Source organism: Antrostomus carolinensis, unplaced genomic scaffold (assembly GCF_000700745.2).
Source record: "Antrostomus carolinensis isolate BGI_N321 unplaced genomic scaffold, ASM70074v2 scaffold12309, whole genome shotgun sequence".
In the NCBI taxonomy this organism is placed as follows: Eukaryota; Metazoa; Chordata; class Aves; order Caprimulgiformes; family Caprimulgidae; genus Antrostomus; species Antrostomus carolinensis.
Window position 1 is genome coordinate 2,998 of NW_010336450.1, and position 24,585 is coordinate 27,582.

The 24,585-nt window shown below is 40.5% G+C and overlaps 2 protein-coding genes across 2 annotated transcripts in view; both read left to right on the forward strand.

Annotated features, from left to right (window-relative positions):
- ZUP1 (zinc finger containing ubiquitin peptidase 1) overlaps window positions 1-328 on the forward strand; it is a 3,317-nt gene extending 2,989 nt beyond the window's left edge. The window contains exon 5 of the mRNA XM_010174856.1: window positions 206-328. Within this exon, the coding sequence (XP_010173158.1) occupies window positions 206-253 (48 nt within the window). The 3' untranslated portion in view covers window positions 254-328. The remainder of the gene's footprint in view (window positions 1-205) is intronic.
- A 16,546-nt stretch (window positions 329-16,874) lies between these two features.
- On the forward strand, window positions 16,875-24,257 carry LOC104530312 (amine sulfotransferase). Its single transcript, XM_010174857.1, has 6 exons — window positions 16,875-17,040; window positions 19,493-19,701; window positions 21,625-21,751; window positions 22,349-22,443; window positions 23,321-23,501; window positions 24,133-24,257. Exons 1-6 carry the CDS (start codon window positions 16,902-16,904, stop codon window positions 24,255-24,257), a joined length of 876 nt encoding a protein of 291 aa, XP_010173159.1. The 5' UTR covers window positions 16,875-16,901.
- Window positions 24,258-24,585: the final 328 nt, after the last annotated feature.

A 24,585-nucleotide genomic window follows, 5' to 3' on the forward strand; every position in this document is an offset into this window, starting at 1 on the left:
TGGTTTTTTTTTTCCTTTTTTAAAAGATTTTATTTGTATTTATAGATATCAATTAGAATTTTGTCTTTAAAGTTCCCATTTAATTAAGATGAAATATAACCCCTTATACTCATTAAGCTTACTAAACTACTGATTTGGAAAATGCTCTTTAATGTGGTATTTTCATTAATTAAGCTCTAATTTCCCCTCTCCCACCTTTTTTTAGGCTCGCTGTCATGCTTCTCAGGTCTTAACATCAGAGAAGATTCCTTAAAGGATGCCTTTATTACCTCTTCTGGTATCTCCTGGATGCAAAATGTTAAATTTCTGGATTGTGACCCTAACTCAAAAATTTCTAGACTTTAACTGTGTCCCCATAAATGTCCCCCCCCATAAAGGGGGCTTTGGAGAAGCACAATACTAGAGTGAACCTGTGGTTTTGATCTTCAAGTCAAAACTGTGCCCTTCTCATGCATATGTAACTCTGAAGTATTACAGTTCTTGTCTTAATGCTGGATGCAAAATGTTAACTTTCTGGACTGTGACCCTAACTCAAAAGTCTCTAGACTTTAACTGTGTCCCCATAAATGTTTGGGGGCTTTGGAGAAGCACAATACTAGAGTAAACCTGTAGTTTTGATCTTCAAGTCAAAACCGTCCCCTTCTCATGAATCTGTAACTCTGAAGTATTACAGTTCTTGTCTTACTAGAAAATTTGCTATTTTCTAAGTTGCTTAAATTACAAAGCAACACCTACCATCCCGTAGCAAACTATGCACCATGGTTAACTGTCAATAAGCAGTGGCTAGAGATACTATGGAACTACTTTATTGTAATGCCTCTCTAAATATATTTATGCTGACTCTGTGGCCAGTGCTCTATTTCTTACAAAATTTCATCAACAAATATCTGTTATGACTCAGCAAATTCTCCTGTAACTATTTGCAAAGTACAGAAGACAGTTCAGTGATTTCACGTGATATAGTCTGTTCCACCAGGGATTAGTTTACTACTGAACTTCTTTTCAGTTAGCTGGCTTCTCTAAATGTATCACTTGTAAACATGAATGTGTGTTTATGAGGTGGATCAGTGTTAGCATTGGCTGTGAGGTCTAAGATAGTGGTGTCCAAAGCAGTGTATGTGCTCTAGGCGCTGCACAAGACAATCCATTGGGGCATAGGAAGAAAATATTTTGTACAATGAATAAATAAAAATATTTTTTAAAGTTTTTATTTCGTCCTTTTCTTTAATTTCTATTTTTGTGTATGTTTTATAATGTTGTAAGAGATTGGTAAAAAATAATAATACACTAGAACTTTGTTAAAAATATGCCTCAAACAACTCTGAAGGCATGTAAGCAAATAAAGGCAGGTTCCTGTACCAACCCTCCCACCTTGATAACTAAGGGGACTGATAAGAAGAATGAAAAGGGAGACCTAGGGGGAAGGGGAGTTGCTGATAAGGAACAAGCTCTGTCCTGTCTCCAGCCTCCAATTTCTGCCCTGATGCAATCATGACTGCTGATTGTGATGGCCTGAAGGAGGTGATTGTGCATCTAGTAAATGACAAAAGAGAACTTCTATGGGGTCTGCCAATCACCAGGGACCCCCAAGCCTATTTCCAGAACCTTGTGGAAGGACTGACCAGGCCTATTTCCAGAACCATATGGAGGGACTGGCTAGGCCTGCATGCATATGCTAATCACCTCCACCCACTGGGAAGGCCCTTAAGAACTGGAGCAAATAAAAGGTGACAAATTTGACCATTGAGTGGGCCCCCCACCATTCTGGGTCCATGACACAGAAGAAAAGAAGACAACTCTGTCGCCATCAGGAAGGAATAGAAGAAGAATCTTTGTTGCTTGTTGCTGCAACACAGGGTGTTGAGACTTTATTCCATCTCCTCTCTTTCTAGCTTTTCTCTTCCACCTTAAGTGAGCAAGGAAAGTGCTCACTTAAACATTGTAATACACAGACCTTTGTTCAATGAAGAAAAGTTCTTTCACATATCTGTTTGCTTCGCGTGGCTACACCTTTATTTGCTTCTCAGGAATTCAGAACCTGTGTCAAACCAGAGGTTCTCAAACTTGTTCCTGACAAATGTATTTCACTTAGGTCTTGAAGGCATCTCAAAAGGATGTTTGATCTGAATGTTGACTGGGGGCTCTGTTGTGCAGGGTTAGTGCCATTTATGACACTGGAGCTACCTGCTGAGACAAGTGTCTTGGGCGTTTGAGGCACGCTATCGTATCTAAGACATGCTGCCGTGGCTGAATATAAGAGTCATGCCTCTCCAGCAGGAGAGCTGCAGGCTGGGAAGGATGGTCGAATATATTGCAAACAGCACTAGATGCCTTTGTTTAAGCGACTGACTCATGCCATGGCATCCATTTGCTGTAACTAGAGCTTAGATACTTCTCTTTCATTTAGACTCTCTTGCATGTTGACACCTAGATGTAGGTGTAGGAGTTTTACCATTAATGTTTCTCTCGTGTTTAATCTGCTCTGGCAATAAGAACTAGGAGTTCTTGGAAGCAGTGAAACACATGAATGTAAAGATATTGCAACACATAAATCAATATTTTTTTCTGAAACATGCATGAAAGTAAAAAAAATTAATTATGAAAACACATTAGTTAGAAGTGGCCTATAACTTCTGAAAGGGCTAAATATTTAGGACACTGGATGGGCTGAGACTAGGGACAGAGTTCCTTGGAACAGGGGAACCATCAGCTCCCACACTAGCCCTGGTCTGTGTAGGCACATGTTTGTCTGCCATGTGAAGTTTTGCAGCCGTGTGATCATTTAACCTCTCACGGACACACTTCAGTCTCTTCTGCACTGTTCCCTCTCCTCCCCTGTGACTGGGACTGAGTCTGCTCCTGGCTAAGGCTCTGCCAATTCCAGGCTGAACATGTTCTTTACCAGTGTGACACTTCACCCAGATGTGTGAGCCTAAGAAGCAGGAATTGCGGCTCAGCCCCAGCACTTCACTTACGTGTTCAGTCTGGGTTGTGGGCAAGCAGAAGAGTGGGAGTCTCACTTGACCTAGCTGAAGATGCCTTTGCAACAGTGATTCCTGGCATCACCTGGACAGTGACCAACCATTTGAGATGCTTGATTCCTTATCTCCTTATTCAGGTGTAAGCCTGACTTTATGCTAAGATCCCAATAAATTCTGTTGTGTTTGGGTTTTTGTTGTGGGGTTTTTTATTTGTTTGGGTTTTTTTAACAAGCACTCTGGTAGTGTCAGAGCAACAGAAGGCTAATTACAGATTTATTCAGGTCAAGTTCCTGGTGTCTCACTTGTTTCAGCTTGATTCCAGGAATGCTATGTAAAGGTCTGACCAACCAAGGTAATCATGGTATAGCCTTTTGAGGGAATGGCAACTGGTAGTGGGGTAACCTTTGGCAGGGTAATGGGGTAACTGTTAACCATTAGCTGAGCACCACTGGAAAGAAAGCAGTGGGGTAAGAAAATGTTAAAATAATCCTAATGAGACCCCGGCCTCACAGCCTGAATCACTACAGAAAGTTTGCCCTGAGAGCATGAGTGCATTTGGGCTCAGTGCTAACTACAATAACTGCTTAAGGGATGTTGCCTCTTATTGTCAAGAATCCCTGGGTTCACAGAAGCTGAACATTTTATCTTCTTTGCAAATAGTTGCCTGAGAGAAATGTCAGGACCCTGTTTGGATCTATATCCTGAATATTTGGTTAACCATTTGGGTGAAGAAACTGGTGGTATGTTCCTGAAATTCCAAGAAGGACTTTGATCTGCTTTTCTCTAACCAGGCAGCAGTGCAACGGAAGGAGTAATGTACTTTTGTAATCAGAAGTAAATCACATAGACTTGTCATTGCTGGGGGTCCTAGCCACTTGGGTTCAGCTGCAAACTCTATTTTCTGAAAAAAGTGAAGGAGTGTCTGCAAACCTACACAAAATAGAGCACAAACTGATTACTGAAAGGCTTCCTGAGTCTGCTATACATCGAGTGCTGAAGCAGTTTATTCTTTACATGTGTTGTGGTTTAACCCCAGCCAGCAACTAAGCTCTACACAGCTGCACACTCACTGATCCTCCCGCCTGCTGATGAGATGGGGAGGAGAACTTGACTTGAAAAAACAACACATGGGTTAAGAACAGTTTAATAATTGAAATAAAATAAAAATATTATCAATAATAGTAATGAAAAGGGAGATAACAAAACCAGAGAGAAATAAAACCCTAGGAAAAGAAAAAACAAGTGATGCACAATGCAATTGCTCACCACCTGCTAATCAATGCCCAGCCAGTCCCTGAGCAGCGATTGGCTCCTCCCAGCCAACTCCCCCCAGTTTATATACTGAGCATGATGGCCTATGATATGGAATATCCTTTTGGCTAGATTGGGTCAGCTGTCCTTGCTATGCTTCCCCTCAGCTTCTTGTGCACCTGCTTGCTGGTAGAGCATGGGAAACTGAAAAATTTTTGGCTTAAGTACTACTTAGCAACAACTAAAACATCAGTGTGTTATCAACATTGTTCTCATACTAAATCCAAAATACAACACTGTACTAGGTGCTAGGAAGAAAATTGACTCCGTCTCAGCAGAAAACAGGACAATATGGAGTAAAATAACTCTCAGAAAAGCTTCAGGTGACTATTGTGAAAGTTGCCACTTGGGTTCATCAGAAGCTGTAACTGTTTTACCATGATTTTGAAAATGTGTTCATTTCTTCTTTGGAACAATGTAAAAATTCCCTGTAAATTCAAGATTTTGGGGGTAAAATGTTTCATTCTTTTTTGTCTATTTATATTCAATTTATCTTATATATGACTTGTCCAAATGCTTTTTTAATATACTATAATGTTAAGATCTTTTAGAGATTTTAATGTGAATGTTATTTTGAAGCAAAAAGTGAGTAATCTAATTCTAGCATGCTAGTAATACTCTAGTAATTCTAGTATTTAATTCTAATTTGCATTGCTTTATAGATAAGCATTTTTAGATGAAATGTTACTAATTGAAGATTCTAGTGAAAAATATGGATTTTGGTGACCCCTCGGTTTTTTTCACAGAAACAGTTTAACACTTTCTAATTATTCTCTTGGGCTATATGTCAGTGAATTTCATTGCACCTTCCAGCCCTGAAAGTGATCATTTCCTCTGCACAGACAAGAGCTCACCTGTATGGGGTATTTTCTAGCATATAATTTCAGTGCTGTTCCTCTCCTTTCTACAGGTGGCATGGGCACATCCTAGGAAGTCATGTAGGAGGCACCTGTAGACTGGAGAGAAATGGTGAGTTTTAATTCCATCTCATAGTTATTTCATAATAATTTTCACGTGCAGAGAATGTTCAGACAACACTGCATGGATTGCACTGTATTTTCCATGTAAGCACAGCAGATAAAGGGTTTGTGATAGTTTCACTGGACTAGCCCTTGGCTAGCAGCCAACACAGCCATTCACACACTTCTCCCCCACCCCCAGGGGATAGGGGAGAGGACTGGGGGCAAGGATTAGGAGGCTTGTAGATTGAGATAAAAACAGTTTAATAATAGAAATAAAAGAAAACTTAAAAAACCCCAACTAAACAACTAATATTAAAATAGTAGTGATAATGATATCAGTAATAAGATATGCAAATGAGTTATAACCCAGTGCAACTGCTCACCACCCACTGATAAGCCCAGCCTGTTCCTGGATAACGATCCCAGAGAAGCAACAATCCTGAACTGAAACCACGATCCCTGAAGAGCCAGAACCTGAGAGAAAACTCGTGTGAATGCACCCCCCCTTTCTGGTCAGCCCCGGATAATATACTAAACATGACAGGATATGATATGGAATATTTCATTGGCACATCCAGATGCCAGTTTTGGGTTTTGCTATTCACTGTGCTTCTCCCTCCCAGTCCTAATGCAGCTGTGAACCAGCCAAACACGGTGGCCTTGAGCTCCAGCAGCAACTAATAACACCAGTACTGTTATCAATGTTCTTCTCATAACAAGTCTTACACTGAAACCAAGACATGGCTCTTCTAACTACTGAGAAGAAAATTAACTCTATCCTAGCAAAACCAGGACAGGGTTTTAATGGGTTTTTTTAATGGCAGTCAGATTCTAGAGATAAGGAGTTTAGAGAAAGGGGTTACTATAAGGAACCACTGCCATTTAAGCCCCAATTATAAAAACAGTATTCTTCATACCATATGTAGTGTTAAGCAGCAAGTGCTGAGAGGGCTTATGTTCCAGTTGGGAAGCATTTATTTTCTGAAAGCTGTCAGATGTCATACATCAGTGTTTCATTATTCTGTAGTGTCAGCACAAAGTCAGCATTCATCTCAGCCTGTTTTAGCATTTTGGGTGATAAATTCATCCTCATAGAGAATTTATGTCTGTTTCTAAATCACATCTGATTAATGTTTCGAGGCAAAATATCTTCCTTGAGTTTAAAATAAATAAATAAATGTTTTCTTGCAGACTATCTGTGTCTATAGAAAATTTAAGGACAGATATTAGTCTTTATTCTTGCCAAATATAACTATTCTGATAAGGCCTAATATGTGTCTCTAGATGGTAAAAAGAGTCACTGCGTAGGTCGGATGGCACAGTGCAGCAGCCCCTTCACAGAAGAAGGAAGGACCATTCATTGAGGTCCCATCTCTCCCACCATGGAGAACAGCACCTGCTTGTGATTTGCTCCCCTTGTATACATTATGTCTTGCTAGCAAAGGCTCCTAGTGCGTGTGACTCTGCCCTCCATAGGCATCATGGTGCTATAAAGCGACTCTTGTTGCAAAGAGCCTGGCCTCTGGTGTGTGATGGCAACTTTCCAGGAGATAGGAGAGAGGCGGGCAGGGACGTTAACAGGAGCTGCCACCCCAAAGCACATGGGCTTCTCTCACAAGGCCACAACAAAGGAGAGCTGAGCTCTCCACAAAGAACAAAGACTGTTTTATTTTCCTTCTTCCTCCATGAGGATTTTATAAATAGTGTTCCGTTTTCACATGTTCTCTTTCTTACCAGTTTCTGCTATGAAGTCAGAGGAGTTATGGAAAAATGAATTATGTTCTCCATTGAATTTTGAATTCAACTTATTCCTAAAGAACTAGCATATTTTTAAATCTTTTACAAGGTCTCAACCTTTGGGTCAGCACCAGGAGGAACATAATGTAATAGTAGTATCCTCTAGAAACAATCCTTCACCTGCCTTGGCTGTCTCAATGGCTTCACTGAGCTCTGACCATATAATTACACCAGCTGGTCCATGGCAGTCCACAGTATTTTTCAGACTCCTTTAAATCAAATAGTATTTTCAAATACTTGAAAACAGAAGATATTGTATGTATTGGTGACCTGTTCCATATTATTATGTACAGAGATAAATCTGCATACAGAGGAATTGGGGAGAAAACTCAGTTCTTTGTCACTTTTGCCCTGTCATGGAGGCTGGCAAATTAACACTTGTCAGATAATGCCATGGCCTCACATGTCAGGTGAGGCCATGGCTGATCTGCAGTGCTATCATAGCTTACCAAAATATAATGCTTTCCAGCTGCACAGGTGAATTCCAAGAGTTTATGACCTTTTTACCTTTAAGTGTGTACTTTGACTTAGATAATCTGAAACCAAAGGTAGCTGTTAAGAGATGTGTTTATGAGGTACTATTGCACCTAAATAAATAATATGATCATAAAATAGCCTTCAGGGGCCTTTATTTTCTTTTAAGAGACTATGTGGGCTCAGAATATTTTGCGTTTAATATTTCCCAAAGAAGAGAAGGCATGGAAATAGGGGCTAAGAGTCTATGGCAGGGGGTTATTTTCAACAACATGGACCATCACCTCATCTGTTTACTATGCGCTTGCTTTACCATTTAGCTCCAGGAAAGGAAAGAGCAGAGAGGTAGGAGATAATGTTATTTCTGCAACTTGTTGAGAGATAATACATTATCAGCCCTTGTCCTTAGCATGTTTCCAGCATAAACTACTCCTCCTCCATGTGAATGGTGGTGGATTTAGGAGCTTTTGAAGCCTTGCTTCTTCTCCTTCCCTTTGCCACCTCCAGCACCTGCCAACAGAAAAAAAACAAAACAAAAAGCAAAACAGAACAGACAAGTAAAAGTTTCAGCTCAAGGCAATGTTCTTTTGGATGTGGTCTGATAAATAAACTGGTTTTGCCAGAGGGTTTACTTGTGTATCTGTTTACTATAAAGCACAGTGGTTCACATTTGCAGCCCATATGGCTATGTAAATGTACAAAGCTACCTACATATTGGGTGCATGATGCCTACAGTTTTGCACTGACAAGAAAGGAAGGTTGCAGGGTGACAGACGTCCTGAGGAATGATCTCCCATCCTCCTTGGGGAACTGTTGGAGTGCAAGGAGGAGTCCGCGTCTAAATTTTTCTGCAAATGTCACTACCTGGTTCTTAATTTGGTACTATTATTCATCTTTCTTTTTTAAAAAGACCCCAGACTTTATGCAAATCAGATCAATAGCTCTTACTTACTTGAGAGTTTCATATACATCAGTCTCTTGTACACTGTGTTGTGTGAGCAAATTAAAAATAGATACAATATGTTAAGTGCAGTGATATTCATTGCCTTCCCCTTCTCAGTTTCCTTGTGGGTAAGGAAGAGAATATTTGAAGTTGTATCTATGGCTGTATCAGCCTCAGATCCATAATATGATCCACCCATGAACTAGGCAGTATTGACAAGGGAATATATTCATTAAAAGGTGTGAATCATCTGTAACAGAAGAATAATTAAATAAACTGTAATTGATAAAAATAATTGCATGATGGTGACACAATAAAAAAACAAGCAAGGTTTTTTATCACCTTTCCAATCTCTTCCCTTGCTATCCTCAGAAGCAGGGCTATGAAGCAAGTTCTACTCTGCAGCTTGCAAGTTTCTTTTGTGTGCGTTTTTCAGGCAATAATTTTCCTCACAGGGATATAACTTCATATCATAGTTTCACTACAGCTTTTTTCTTATTTACCTTTCACCTCAAACTTCCAGTGCAATGTAGGCAATGAACTGTGACTTCAACTGGACTGTTGATTGCATTATAACATAGGACAAATCATATTCTAAGTGGGATCACGGTGTGCAAGACTTATCAGTGAAAAAGATGTAGAGCCTTTTCCTCATTCTCAGAGGTTCAAAATGGTGCAGTATTTTTCATTCCTCTATGGACAGCTAGTGGCTACAAGATTACAGCTCTGGTTTTTGTGTGTTATATCACCTATAATATAGTTTGTGGCATCCTAGCTTAAATTCCACAGAAAAAAGCCTGTATCCTTTGCTGTGGTACAACAAACTGGAGAATCCATAGAATTTTGAGAAAAAAAAATTGAATATTTTAAAGACCAACATCAGCATTAGCCCATCACCTCAGAGATCCTGGAGAAGAATAGTCTCAAAGTAGATAGACTACGCACATAAAGATTTTTCCATTAATTGGGTCTAATCCAGAGACATCAAGAGTTCCTTTTTCCAAAGTACAGCCTTTGGCATTTAAGCTTGTTCCAAGTGGCACTGAGAGGTAAAATGTCAAAGTGCCCTGCTAAACTTGGTCTTGAACAGAGTATAATGGGATATTTCATGGTATATTCCTCCAGCCCCCATCTACTCCTTCTATATAGAATTATAGAATTATAGAATTATGGAAAGGTAGTGGTTGGAAGGGATCTTGAAAGGCCATCTAGTCCAACTCCCCTGCAGTGAGTGAGGACACCTTCAACTAGATCAGGTTGCTCAGAGCCCTGTCCAGTCTGACCTTGAATGTTTCCAGGGATGGGGCTTCTACTACCTCTCTGGGCAACCTGTTCCAGTGTCTCACCAACCTTGTTGTGAAAAATTTCTTCATTATATCTAGTGTAAATCCACCTTAATTTGATTTAAAACCATTACCCCTTGTCCTATCACTACAGGTCCTGTTAAAAAGTTTGTCCCCATCTTTCTCATAGGCCCCCTTTAAGTATTGAAAGGCCACAATAAGGTCTCCCCAGCACCTTCTCTTCTCCAGGTTGAACAACCCCAACTCTCTCAGCCTTTGTTCATAGGAGAGGTGTTCCATCCCTCTGATTATTTTTGTGGCCCTCTTCTGGACCTGCTCCAACAGGTCCATGTCTTTCTTGTGCTGAGGACAGAATTCCTTTGCAGGATCTGAGAGATGCTGTGTTGAAAATCTACAGCTCTGTAGAAAAAAATCTGAATAAAAGATGAACCAGAGACTGTGGTGGGAACAGGTTATAGCTGAAGTTAAGAGGAATGATCCCAAGGCAAACTATAAGGTCTTTCCAAACAGATTGAAGGAGAATGGTTTTTATTCAAATGGAAAACAAGAGCGTCAGTCTTATATATCAGAAGTTGAATCAGGCTAAAGGGAGAAAAGCAGAGCTGTAAAAGACAAGTGCTTGTAAATACCTTGAATACACAAAAGTCTAACAGGGTTAAGCAAACAACATTACAACAGCATAAACCAACAACATTTTAAGTAGTTCTTGAGAAGGTGGAGACTTGTGGAGAAGATACAGAAATTTTAGAGGGGAATGGACAAAAGTAATAAGATATCAGGTTGATATTTTTTGCTATGCATACAGAAAAACTGCATAGATGGTGTAATGCTATTCAGCTACTGGTCATGCAAAGCAATTGGAAGGATTTGAGATCTTCATTCTAGCTGAGAGATGAGAAAGTCATGTTCTTCAATCTTTGGGCTTTTAATTATTATTTTTTCAAATTTCCGTTAAAACATGTGCACACACACACACACACACACACACATGTGTGAATTAAATATTAGGATAACTGTGACCATAGACATATTTTACTGTAAGGCAGGAAATGCAACGAGACGGCTCCACAGTGTTGTGTGAAATGGAGAGTTCAATGCTCAGCTTCAGCCAAAGGAAGTGGCTAGACTTTGCTGAAGAGAGAGCTTTAGGCCTAATTCAAAGGTTCTTATTGTAATATCATTGGTATGTCAAATTTCTTAGGCCAGACATATTTTACAACTTTTAATGCTTATAATTCTTAACATTGCTCTTGGTTTCCTCTTACCCTAGTGGATTTTAAGATTTTAAATTATTGAAAAAAAGTCATTGTCGTTTTAAAAAAGCTGTTTTCCAGTTGGCGGTTGCTTTCATGGACATGATCTGAGATTCTCCATTCAAAATTTAACACACTCTTGTAAATCATTCATCTTTCAGTTTGGTTATGACTTTGACCTCCCAGTAAAAGCAAAACCTATGAAAAATGGGTTATAAAGCAGCACTAGTCAAATCCTCATAGTCAAAAGGAATACAATATCTTCGAAACTAGAACAGAGGAATCCCATGCACAGACTGTTAGCCTGTTTTGCTTAAATAGTTGAAATTCTTCATTTTATGTATTTTGAGAACTCTGACCTTCATCAACTAGTAATGTACTGAAGCAGGGAGTTAGGGTCTTGTAAAAAATTAAGCAAAATATATAACAAAAATTATCTTCTCTAGACTTCTTCCTGTCCTGGTTCTCACACTTCCCTTACCAAGGTGTTACTCAAGGTTCATCTTTGTGAGCTTAACTTTGTAAAATGACTTTGTATCTAAAGACTGAAAAGTATTACGGTGAGGAAGCACTTTTTTTTTTTTTTTTTTAACCATTTGAAAACAGCATGGAATGGAAATTCATATTTAGTGACATACCCTCTGGAGCATATGAATCAATGAGCAAGCACTCGCAGCTACCCCACAGCTAAGCCACAGAAATTTATGTTAATTACTTCACTTTCCTAGAAGAAAAATAACAGATAAGTGGAAGTTAAAATGTGTATATAATACACATAATAGTAGAAAATTCTGAATTTGTTTCACCAAGTGGTAAATCTCCTTGGTTCACCATTCCATATTCTTTGCTGAGGAAAATTAGTCCAATCCTCCTTGTGACTGCCTATACACTTTGCCCTGGCAACATCTCCTTTTTTACATACCACTCATGCTATGTGAAAGTGACATACAGATAAAAACACATTCACTTGTGAATTACAGGAGTGAAAGAAAGAAGGAGACAAAGAATGCCAGTGAGAGAAAACCTGTAGGAGAGAGCAGACATGGTTTTCATGAGAAATGGCTGCTCTTAGCCTTCCACTCTGACTGTGGCCCTTAGGTAATGCTAACTTCTGAGAAGCTTCTCTAGTAACTCAGGCATTGTGTATCTTTGGCATGGATTTTGTGCAATTATAGTCAATACTAGATGTTATTGATATGTGATAGTACTTGAGACGTGTCTAAAATAAAGGAATGCCTTACAAACATTTTAATTTTTTTTCCTCAGTTGATGGGCAACAATCTGTTCCTATGCAGATTCCTAAAATGAGTGTTGAAGTAGTCTAATTTAGTTTGCCCTTTTTTTTTTTCTACATGTTGAATGTATTTTGCAGTAACTTATATGAAAATTATTGTGGGATTCCATGTGCCTAATTTAGGCATCTACTTCACATTTTAATTTTACAGTATAGCTAGGCAGGAGACCTGTCTATTGTCTGTATAGGGAACGTCTATTGTCACTGTAGAGGCTTGTGAAAGAACTGTGATTAGTATCTGGAGTAATGTATTGGTGCGAAGTACCAGAGGAAACAACCAGAGAAGGACATGAGAAGTTAATAGCACAGAGAACATTGGTTTTGTTTAAATTATACAATAAAACACACATTTGCCTTCCTAGTCTCCCACTGAACTTTGTGCAACTGCACCTACAATATAAGTATATGTTACGTAATTAATTATTAATATTCCAATGGACCATTTGTCCTGAAAAAGATAACATACATATGAAATGTATAAACATTTCATAAATGTTTTATTATTAAAATTTCATTATCTTCATAAAACATATGAAAATAATGTCCAATTAACTTCAGATAGATTGTAATTCAGTGTTACTGAGAAGCAGGGACAAATACTAACTTTAGGATGCTGACATTTTACAATATCCTTAGGATTCATATGCTTTCCCCACTCACTACTTGTCAAAAGGCCAAATGGCTTTACACACTATTTATTTTCACCGGAAAATATCACTTCTTGCTCTAAGTCACACTTGTTGGCTCTCCAGCTAGTTCACACAGTTGATGTGGGATCACTGCTGTTACTCCTTGGATTCTTCAGAGTGATGTGCCAGGGGCTGGAACGCCTGGTGGAGCACCTCCCTGTCTAGTTTTGGTATCAATAGATGTTATCTTTCATTATTATTAAACACTTAGAGTAGAAATGCAGTTACAAACTACTAAAGAAATGCCTGACTGTAGCAGAAAGCAAAGCAGAACAGGCTTAATCTTTCACCTCTGCTCCTCTTCCTGGCTCATTCACATGCTGACCAACCTGACTGATCAGTTGTGCAAGTTTGGAGTATTGATCCAGGTTAAAATGTAATCCTATATAAAACACAACACAGAACTGGGGAACAAAATGTTCTTCTTCTTTGTGATGTTGTTGGAGTGCAGGTTCCAGTGAGAAATGGCTCAGGCGTTATTCCATTTCAGTTATAAAATACCTCACAGAAAAACTTAATATGAACACGTACACATGATTAACCAAGTAGCTCATTTCAGGCTCGTGGCTGTGATCAGCCACTTTGGTGGAGTAGTGGATTCAGGCTATTCTTTGGGACTACTGTCACACATAGCTTGGAGATAAAAAACAATTTGGGCAAAGTTTCAGTGAAAGCTGAGAAAAAAAAATCTAGCAAAAAGTAAAAGTTTTTATTCACTTCTGCTCTTCTCCAATCTTCCTTAATAACGCTGTTGATAAAAAAAGGAGGAACAGAAATCAAAATGAGCATTTAAATAGTTTCAAAAATCTTTCTGGACTGCTTTCACTTTTTCATGAATTATATTGGTTCTCTAATCTCTGTCTGTGTTAAAGATTAGCAAATATTGAAAACAAGCCAATCAGCATAGCGTCCATGGGTTCAAACCTCAGTTAAAAAGGAAACGTGACAGCTCACACATCTCTAGAATTACTCACATTCACCGAGCTGGGAAGTAGGAGCTCACATCTCGGTGAGCACCGAACGGAGAGCAGAGGAGGTAAGTATGCCTGAAATTATTAGAACAGTAGATCTATGAGTTAAATGGTGCTCTATTACCCTCTCAATAAAATAATAATAGTTGTACGTAGACCTCTTCTGTAGACCATTTTGGCACATACTACCAGAAAGACTTGCAGAGAACTTAGGGGCTAAAATTAGTCCATGCCTGAGAGGAGGACGGCTGTTCAGGACAGAGTTATTTATCTCAGTGCTGATGTGGGAAACAGAGTCTTACCTGAGCTTTTCTGTATTCTTCACCAAAGAAATTGCAGTCATAGCTGTGAGATAATTAACTAAGCAAAGCAAAAATATGTGGTCAATGTGGATTTAGAGATTAAATGTCAGACATCTTTGTGTCTTCATTTGGAGACAGATTTTAGAAATGTGGTTTTGAGATGTGTAGCTGGCTGGTACGAGCACATCTGAATGTTTATTTTTTCTCCTGTCATACATGCTAGATCATGAATAGGCTTTCCAGGAAATGGGGCAAGGCTTTTTTCCATGGTATATTTTTTTTCATGATATATTCATGCATCCGTAAGAAACAAGCAGTGTAATAACCTTTTGTCCTAAAGTGATATAAAAATTCATGGTTTTGACAGAATGAGATTAAGAAGGTTTCTGTATACTGTGCATTGAATGTGTCTCCTTTTAGTTTCCCACAAATTCCTTTCTCCTTCTCCTGTATCAGTAATACTTTTCACCCATTCTCTATATCTTCGCATTCTTAGGACTTCCCCAGCTTTGTCATCACAGCTTGAATTTAGAAGTGTATCAATCCCTTGGTTTCTAAATGTGGGGTTTTCTCCAGAGTTCTCATTTGCTGGGGGTTGTTTCAGTCAGTGAAACACAGGCTTTGCTGTGAGGCTGAAGCATCTCACAGGTTTTGATGCAGGCGGTGCCTGTTGCCATGAGGTGAGGCAGACAGCCTCTCATCACCTGCAGCGGTGGCTCCCCTCGCTGTCCTGGCCATGGCCCACGCCACTGGCACAGGTGGAAGGAGGGCAGCACAAGCACAGGGCTCTCTGCTCCCAGGAAGGAGACATCCAACCACATTTCTTTTTGCCCGTGGGTCTTTGGCAGTGGAACTGAGCTTGTGCATCCTCCAACGCAAAGGACTTTTTTGTTACCGAATGATACCAAGTGCACGTATTAATAGGAGAAACTAAATTTGATTAAACTCATAAAATAAGGGAATGTGTTTGTCTTAAAACTTGGTAGCACTGCACGCCCAAGGAGTTGTTTAGATTGGGGCCTGCCACAGCCTTTGTCGTGTCCATGAGGGAAGTAAGCTGGAGGTAAGCTGGCCCCACCTGCCTGGGGCGGGGCAGGGCAGGCAGCAGATGTCCCTGGTCCCAGCAGTGGCCACAGTGCCCCTTCCCCTGCCCTGCCAACCAGCCCAGGCAGCCACCCAGGGTGCTTCCTGAGGCACCCGAGCAGGAGGGCACATCCTCCTCCTGGGCTGCCCAGGCCCAAGGGCAGCACTCCCACCAAGGCAGCGTTGCTGGGGCGGCGCAGTGGGGTGGCACAGGCTGGATGGGTGCCCATCCAGGGGAGGTCACAGATCAGGAAGGCAAAGGGGAAGTAGAGGATGAACTGGAGAGAGGTTAATGATAACAGGTGGGATCAGCAGCCTCATTTCCAAGGACTGCCTGTTGTGGTGCATTCAGATCACTTGGCTGGTATGTCTTGCACAATTGGCTGATTTGACAAATCTGGGCAAGAGTGATATCCCGATGGTGGAGCAGCGGCAAACGCAGCAGCCCAAGAGGGCATGGAAACGGTCACATCGTAAGGGGAAGGTGAGAGGGGACAGAAACCCAGACAAAATCCCAAATAAGAAAGTCTCTCTTTCCAAATACATTCTAACCCACAAAAGACAATGCTTGTGATATCCAAGTCTGGAAGTGAACTCGTTTATGTTATTTCTGCCAGGGCTTGCACATTGTCTAATGGTATTAACAAATAGTTCATCTACAGAGGAAGGAGAGAGAGACCAGGATGTTAAGGTCACTGAAATCCACAGATGTATTGTTTAGCTAAAAGACTGCAGAAAAGACACAGACCAAAACCTTCAAACCTAGATGCCCCATTTGGCTCTGGCTCAGCTCCAAGAATTGGTCTCTCTTCAGTCTCTCTGTTACTCTTCCTGTATCTCCCCAAGCATTTGCTCTTTCCTAGTCACCACAATGATGATGGTTAATGTCTTTCTCTGGCAAATAAATGGCAATGGTGTTAATGAGAGACAAGACAACAATCTCATAAAACCAGGAGGGGTGTTTAAGAAAATAACACACATTCATGATTATCCATCCTAGTTTGCAGAAATTATGCTTGTTATGGGAGAAACATTAGTAATGAGACAGAGAATAAGTAGAAGGAAGCAGAAATTGTAATAAGACATTCTGAACACAGTTTCAGTCACAAAATTTAGAATCAGAGCTTGGTAGTTAAGCTAGCTCTCTCCAAGAGCTACTGACATCCCAAAGAAAACTCTCCAGTCACTCAGATCCCAGAGGAATCTTGACAAATTATTTTTCCATAGGTTGTCTTCAGTTACATTAGTTTTTACATGCAGGTAGCACACACTTGTATATGAGTAAAGGGTACTGTTACATACCTTTTTTTTTTTTTTTAATTAGAAATGTATCCTGAGTGATGTGCTTGTGAAAATCTGAAAGCTAAATTTCAGTGTATTTTTTCTAAAATTTTGCTGAAATGCATTTTGCTAAAATTCACCAGCACTGGATTCTTTGAATTACTTGTTTGTTTGTTTATGTGAGATGCCAACCAAAGGAAAAAAAATTATATTTTCTTATTGCAGGTTATTCACCTATAAGAACAACAGATTAACAATGGAACCATCAAAAGAATATGTATTCAAATACAAAGGGTTTTATTTTGGTGTAATTACTTCACTTGAGTACGTAGCTTCCCTGGAGGATTTTGAAATCAAAGATAGTGACATATTTATAGCTACTTACCCAAAATCAGGTAAGAAGGGAATTGTTTCTAAAGGGGGGGGGTGGAAATCTGCCTTTATTCAGCCGTCTAATTGTGGAAGTACGTAGGGCTGTTAGCTTTGCCTTTTCAACCTGAATCATCTCTGAGTATATGCAGAGTAGCAATAACTACAAACCCTGCATAGCCATGGCATGAACAGCCAAGGCTCCTGCTCATGTCCAGCCAAATAGTTTTGCCTCGATCTTGGACTCAGTCTTGTAGGTGTACTCAGAGCAAGCTACACACAAACCAAACTGACCTCCTGTGCCTCACAAAACACATATATAGTTTTGGTAGGGCTGGGTGCACGCGTGTTGGAGATGATTATGGGATATCTGGAATGAATTGTGGGCTCACGTGGAAGGTGGTTTGGGGGGCTGCTGCATCCAAATTACAACCAAGCAGGAGATCAGAGCAAATGTGAGTCGATGGTGTATACCTCCTTTCAAGAATAAAGAAGTACTGTTTACCTACATAGCAATACAGGACATTAGTGTGATGAATTCTGCTTTCCTATTTCTGAAGCAAATGCAATTCAGCAACCACCCGGCTTTACTGTCATCTTACACAAAATCTAAAGCCTTGACCTACCTAGACCTGGATGTTTCCATACGGGTTCACTTTATCCTCTAAAACTGGTCTACGCCTTTTTCAAGACTGCATTTCTTTAGTGATTAGTAATTAATTACTTGATTATGCATTAAACAGTGATTTGTGAAGAAAGCTCTGACATCTCTGCTACCAGTCTGTGCTTGTACTTTTAAGGCCTCTGCTATCCTCTTCCATTTGTGCTCTTGGGAACCTCTGTCATTATTCTTTGGTTATCTTCAGCAGCCTTCAAGACACAGTCTTCAGATAACATAAGCAGCATTTTGTTAGCATACGCCCTTTTCCTAGAGCCACTGAACATCTTGCTGGAATTCACTGTTCCCTGAGGTGTTCAGTGAAATACCTGAGGCAGAAAGACAATCTTGAGCAGAGCCCAGAAGGAGTGATAGGAAGCACCAGGTGTGGTTGTGGTGAGGGTAGATGTGATATGAGAAGCATGTGGAGGGGTAGTGGGTGACAAAGCGAGGGGATAGGGAGCCCAGGTGATGCTAACTCATCATCAGGCAGCACTGGGGTGAGCTGTCCAAATAAGGCAGAGAGGGAGGATGAGAAGGCAATGTTTAAGGGGTAAAGATATTACGGGGCATGCGATGAGTGCATCTTTGGAAGTACGAGTTTTGTGTTGCAAAGTGGTGGGCTACCCTGGGACAGGAAAGAGTTGGAAGATGATTTTGAGTTATGAATTGCACAGAATGTCATCTCTCTCTCATTCACATCTTTTCCTCTATCCTGCCCCACCATCCTCTTTCTTCTTCATCAGTTACCAATCTAAGGTATGCTCCAAGCCTCTGTTGAATCTCTACCACTGCACAGAAAAATTGTCCAGGTTGATTATGCAAAGCAGAGCAAGACAGTCAACACAGCTGTGAAATCACTGAGTACTGTTCCTCTAAATCCTAGGGCTATTTCTTTTTCTTGCTCAGTGACTTTAAATCTACAACATGCATACAGTCTAATCTCCAGAACCAAGAGCTTCCTTCCCAGGTGAGGTCTTAATAACTAGGCTTCAGTTTCAGATGCCTTCCTTTCTCTGTGCTTGTTCGGGGTAACCTACAGCAATGGTTCAATGCTCTTTTGCATTGATTTGAATTCTCTCAAGTGTCCATCTTTGGCCTATAACATAAAAAGGGAAAGGAACCCGTGCTAGTATAGTGCTGAGAAGGCCAGAGGACCTGGAGTAAAACGGTTCTGCTCATTGCCCAAGTGGGCTAATCATTCAGGATTTGCCTCCCACCATGACCAGCTGGCACATGAACAAATACTGGCACAGTAGTCAACTGCCTTCAGAGTCCTGCCTTTTTAAGTTCATCCTTGCCAGCAGCTGTGACCTAGGAGTTAGACCTTCCCCAAGGAACTTTATAGAGACCCTGTTGCCACAAGCATTTGCTTTGAGGGGCTCGTTTGTGCTTTACATAGTGTTATCAGCTGTGTGTTTCATGACATCTCACAACATGTTGCAGGAGTTCTGGAAGCAAAGGTCTTTTCCATATACACTCAGTATGAGATACTTTTAGGTGCACGGCCCACAAAGATGCAGCAATTGATATTGCCACCAGAGGGTGAGGACAGACATGATTTGTGTGGAAGTTGAATATATTGGGTGAAGGAACTGAAGGTTTAGTTACTGGCCATGGCTTTTATGCAGGGAGAAAACAAAAATATGCTTCTGCACTCAACAGTCACCAAGATGTTTTTCTTCATTATATGAGGTTGTATTTATATTCACAAAGTGAAACTCATTATAGCTGTGTGGAGGCTCTGTTTATGACAATATAGTATCTTTAATTTTTTAAAAAAATCAAACAAGGTTCAAATAAAAAGATTTCCTTCTCAGGAACTGTGTGGACTCAGAACATTTTAAGCTTAATAATGCATGAAGGCCACCGTAACGGAACAGAAGATGTGGAGAACCTGGACAGAATCCCATGGCTGGAATACAATCTGAAAGATATGGATTATAAAAAGCTTCCTTCGCCTCGTACTTTTGCCACCCACCTGCCTTACTACTTACTTCCAAGAGACCTGAGAAACAAAAAAGGACGTGTAAGTGATGTTATTTTTACAATTTCTGTAAAATTAATGTTGCCAATTTGCCTCAGTAAATTGGTCCAAATCCTACCTTTTTCCTCTTTCAGTTCCCCATGTCTTGGTATAAATATTACCCACTTCATATATGCGGGGACATCAGGGACCTTCTAAAGTCCATTTCTACAGTTTTCTTTTGTCAAATCTGACAGCTCCAACACTGTTAGAGAGAGGGGTGATGCATCTCAGTTGGATCTTCCAGGGTCAAAAACTTGTGCTGATTTTCCCCTTGTGAAAACATCTGATTCTAGCGAAGTTATAAGTCTGAAAAAAGTCTCCCACAATGATAATATGAGTAGGACATAACTACAGTAGGTAGAGAGGGAATGTGAGAACTGCCTGTTCTTGTTCCCCCGTGCTGAGTTTCTGAATAGGATTCTCCATCAGGAAATGTACCATAGCTCAAGACCTGTTTCCCATGGAAAATACCTCTTTAGAGACAGGTGTAACCAGGCTACTACACTAGGGCTCACTGTCAGAACACGGATGTACGGGCAAGTCTGAAGATGTATATGGGATGTATACTTCTAACAGCACACCAAGAATTGCCTTAGCCCCCTTGCAGCAAATTGTTACTTTGCTGCCTGGCAAAGGATCTCATACTTCTGGTAGTCTTTCTTATAGTGGTCCCAATGACTTCTGCTCCTTCCATCCTTATTTCCCATGGCTGAGTGAGCGGAGAGCTGCAGCAGAGCTCTGCCCACAGTGATTATGTAGGCAAGCTCTTAGTGCTGCTGTTACCTTCTTCACAGATACAGGTGTAATGGGAAACTGCAAAGTTCTCACCATTTTCTTCCCAGTACCAGTGAAGCCTGGAAGAAAAAGCTCACATGCAAGCATGTCAGAAAATATGGAAATTGTTGTGGCTTCAGAAAAATATTGCTTGTGGGGAGGATCTTTTCCACCTCTGCTTGAATATGTCACTCAGGTGGTTTGTATTTTGTATGAAACCACAGAATAACTTTATCTGTGATTTCAGGTCAGAGCTTTTGAACTAGGCATTTATTGAGTTTTCCTGCAATGCGTTTAGGAATTCTGATTTTATATACAATGGTTTTGCTGAAGATAATAAATTTTCAGTTAAGCTGTAATCAAAAGTAGTTATTTTACCCAGTTGGAAAGACAGTCTGAGAGCGTAATTCTTCTGTCTCTCCCTGCAAACATTTGTAACCTTGTAAGGGCAACATGCCAGGCTCTATTTTTTCACCCTAATTAGAAACTAAATGTTAAGGGGCAGAAACTTAGTAGAAGCTGGCATATGCTGCCATTCAAGAGGCAGAAGCCTGCCCATCTCACTGGTGGTGCCTGGTCTGTGCCTGAGGCAGCAGCTCTTGTGTGGTCAGGAGGCAGTAGGAGTCAAAATAACCCTTGCCCATAACAGTTCTTTCTTTTAAGATGCCAGGGCTCCCTCTTACACGTCATTCAAAATCTGCCTGTGTGCTGCCACTGGCACCAGCACCACAGGCCAGGAGTTGAGGTCACAAGAGTGCTGATGCTGTCAACACTACCAAAGCTGGGATTTACAAGAAATTCTTCATTTCACTGTGACTGTACACAGAAATGTGAAGCTGAATCAACCTAATGGTTTTCTAGTGTTGTTATTGCAACCTGACTGCCTTGCCCAAGTGAACAGTATCACTGTAGTCTGTAACACCGATCCTGTGGAGAGAGTGAGCCACAGGCACTAAATGACTGCAACTACAGAAATACCACCACCTATAAACAAATCAACAGCACTACCTTATCAGAACTTACCTAATGTGATTCTCACCTTCAAACTGTTCTCACACATTTTTAGTGTGCCCCTGTATGGAAAAATGCACTGATGGTCAGGGTAATGGAGTTCTTTAATATCTCTGAGACTCGTCTATTGTTTTGCAGATTATTTATGTTACCAGGAACCCTAAGGATGTTATGGTTTCTTACTACCACTTCTCCAAATACATGTCCACACTAGAGGAAATACCAGATTTTAACCTTTTTATGGAGAGATTTTTAGCTGGCAAAGGTAGGATATCTTTTTTACTAAGGAGCCCAAATCCTTTTCCATGATTTCAGATTGAATGGAGATTCATTATATCAATAAATATCAATTACCAGAATCCTCAGCTATGCTATAACTTGAATCCAAAGCTGTAAAGGCTGTCTGAGCTTGACACCATTTTCTGATGAAAACTGGTCCAAAGGCAGTAGCATAGTCATGGCTTTGCTGCTCCCCAACAACATGCAAGCTGCTTATCTGAGTTGGATGCTGATTCAGAATATAACCATTATAACTGCAAATCTCTTAACACTTTCTGCACTTGGTTAGTGGAGCTGAATCCGTAAGAACAGACACCCCACAGCAAAGACAGAGAAGTTTTTTGCTTCTGCCAGTATTGGTTCAGATTACTAGAAACAAAAGGGGATTTGCCACATTAGCTCAGAGAACTGTCACAAAGACTGTGAGCACGCATCCCTCAAATTGTAAAAAATACATTATTAAAAAAAAAACCAACTTTCAAAGACTTAAATAACTGATAATTTTACTGTTTTACTGCTAGCTGTTAATAGCTTTCCTCTTTTTTTTTTTTTTTTTTTTCTTTTAATAATTTCACTTGCAAAGTACTTGCCAGTTCGTGGCTGGATCATGTTGCAGGCTGGTACAGTCATGCAGAGGACTTCAATATACTCTTCCTTACCTATGAGGAAATGAAAAAGGTGAGGTCAATTAGTATCACTGTATTCAAGACATTCTCTTCCTATATTGAGAGCATTTTCAGACAGCTCTTCATAATTACACTTTCTACTGGAAAGTGCTTAATCCATTGTGGAGTAGATTCAAATTGAGACTTCTGAGAGATGAAGTAATTTGTCTCATTGGTTCAGGGTCTTATCAATTACTAGACAATTACTGGGTAAAACACTTTCCAATATGACAGAAGTTATCTTCACTGCCACCTCAAAAAAACTCTTTCTGAAATAGTACAGAATTTTTAACAACAATGTTCTGCTCATAAAGGAAAGAAGTGCTTAAGAGGCAGGGTTTAAAGTACTTGAGGAGCTCTCAAATTGGTCACCAGAGGCTTCCTGCTTGCTGACAGCCCACACCTTTGTGTGACTTCTTGTTTCTCCGAGGTGGCTGCCCTTCTCATGGGTGAGCTCCAGAGCACCCCAGCCGCAGCAGTGCAGCCCACGTCACATGCCATTGCACTGGCTCCTCAGCCTTCAGAGCCTGGGGTTGCTCAGGTCCTCTGGTCCCTTACCAGGACAACTGATAAAACCCCCATGGGTTGAGCGCCTTCCCAGTGAGAGGCGCGATTCCAGGGGTGACTTTGCCAGGGCATCTAATGTGAAATGCAGACCGTGTTTGCTGTGTGGGGGACAGAATGCAGAATTCCCCATACCCAAGGGCACGGGTGAGCTACAGTGTCACTGCTCTCCAGTATTCACCTGATGCAAGTGAGACTATGCTTACATAAAAATCATGGTCACTTTTGCACCCAAATGTATGTTGTCTGTTATCCTACAGTATTCCACTACTGTATGCGTTTAGTTCTTTGCACCATCAAGATTCTTCAAAGTAACATTATTGCAGGATCTCAGAAGTGCTGTGCTGAAGATCTGCAACTTCCTAGGCAAGAAGCTGAGTGAAGAGGAAGTAGACAGTGTTGTGAGACAGGCTACATTTGAGAACATGAGAAAAGATCCCAGGGCAAACTATGAGAAGCTGCCAGAAAACGTCGTAGCAAGAAGCAAGGGTAGTTTTCTACGAAAAGGTAAAGTGGAAGCAGTCCCATGCAACAACTATTTGAACCTAGGGTTTCTGATCTCAGCTGGAATGTCCCATTTTTAGAGGCAGAGTTCAGGTTAGCGGTAAACTAAATTTATAAGAGCAGATTTATTGCTGTGGCATCGGTGATTGTACCATAGTTTCCTGAGGACAATAAAAAGGTAATGCTTTACTGATTGTAACGCAAGCTGTAACAAGCCTGACAGATACAAGAAAAGATTAATGGTTGTACCGAGACAGGGGTAAGATAACACTTTTTTTTAACTTTTCCTACTTTTCAAGGCAAGAAACACCTTAATTGTGTGAGCATAGACATTCTTGACAAACTACCCTCTGAGTATGGGAGTCCTGGGCATTGTTAAGCTGTCCTAACGCTCAGTGTAGGAGGAGACCTCAAGGCATTAAATAGAGTAGATTATAAATCTATGCTGCATTTATTCACAGATTTGGAAGCACGGCCTCAAAAGAGCTTACAGAGCCTCACTTGGCAGGCCAGCAACAGGGAGATGCTGAGGAAGCCAGAAATTGCTTCCCAAGACTAGCACTCGCTGTTTGCAGCCGGCTTCAGAGAGGTGCACGTTCTGCTTCTCACCTCCCTTTGCTGCCTCTTTCCTTAGGCACTGTTGGAGACTGGAAAAACATCATGACAGTGGCACAGAATGAAAGGTTTGACAGAGTTCTTAAAGAGAAAATGAAGACCCTGCCCATTAAATTCATCTGGGATATTAACGATGAAATATAGGGCGGTTTTGAGTTTCATCATCCTTTGGTGTTTATACTGGATGGACATACCTGAAATTCTGGAAGAAGAAAATACATCAATTTTCAGCTATGCTACAGAAATAGTAATGATGACAACTCAGTCACAAAACAAATCTTCTGAGGAAGCTATTAAATTCCACCAGTTTCCTGTTTGTAATTTTAAAAGGTGTTTTCATTAACTTTCTTAGTAAACTGACTTCCTTTTTCCATGTTTACTTTTACTTCCATTGGCTTTAATAATACTAGAGTTGTAGACAACCAACTGAGGATTGATTTGTGTTGCCAAAAACCTTCCGAAAAATGTTTCA

Excerpts from the sequence above, each read along its gene's own strand:
- LOC104530312 (XM_010174857.1), top strand. The coding sequence starts at position 16,902 with ATGGAACCATCAAAAGAATATGTATTCAAATACAAAGGGTTTTATTTT. Across the intron at positions 17,041-19,492 it reads AGCTACTTACCCAAAATCAG|GAACTGTGTGGACTCAGAAC; the intron begins GTAAGAAGGGAA and ends TTTCCTTCTCAG. Across the intron at positions 23,502-24,132 it reads GGGTAGTTTTCTACGAAAAG|GCACTGTTGGAGACTGGAAA; the intron begins GTAAAGTGGAAG and ends CTCTTTCCTTAG.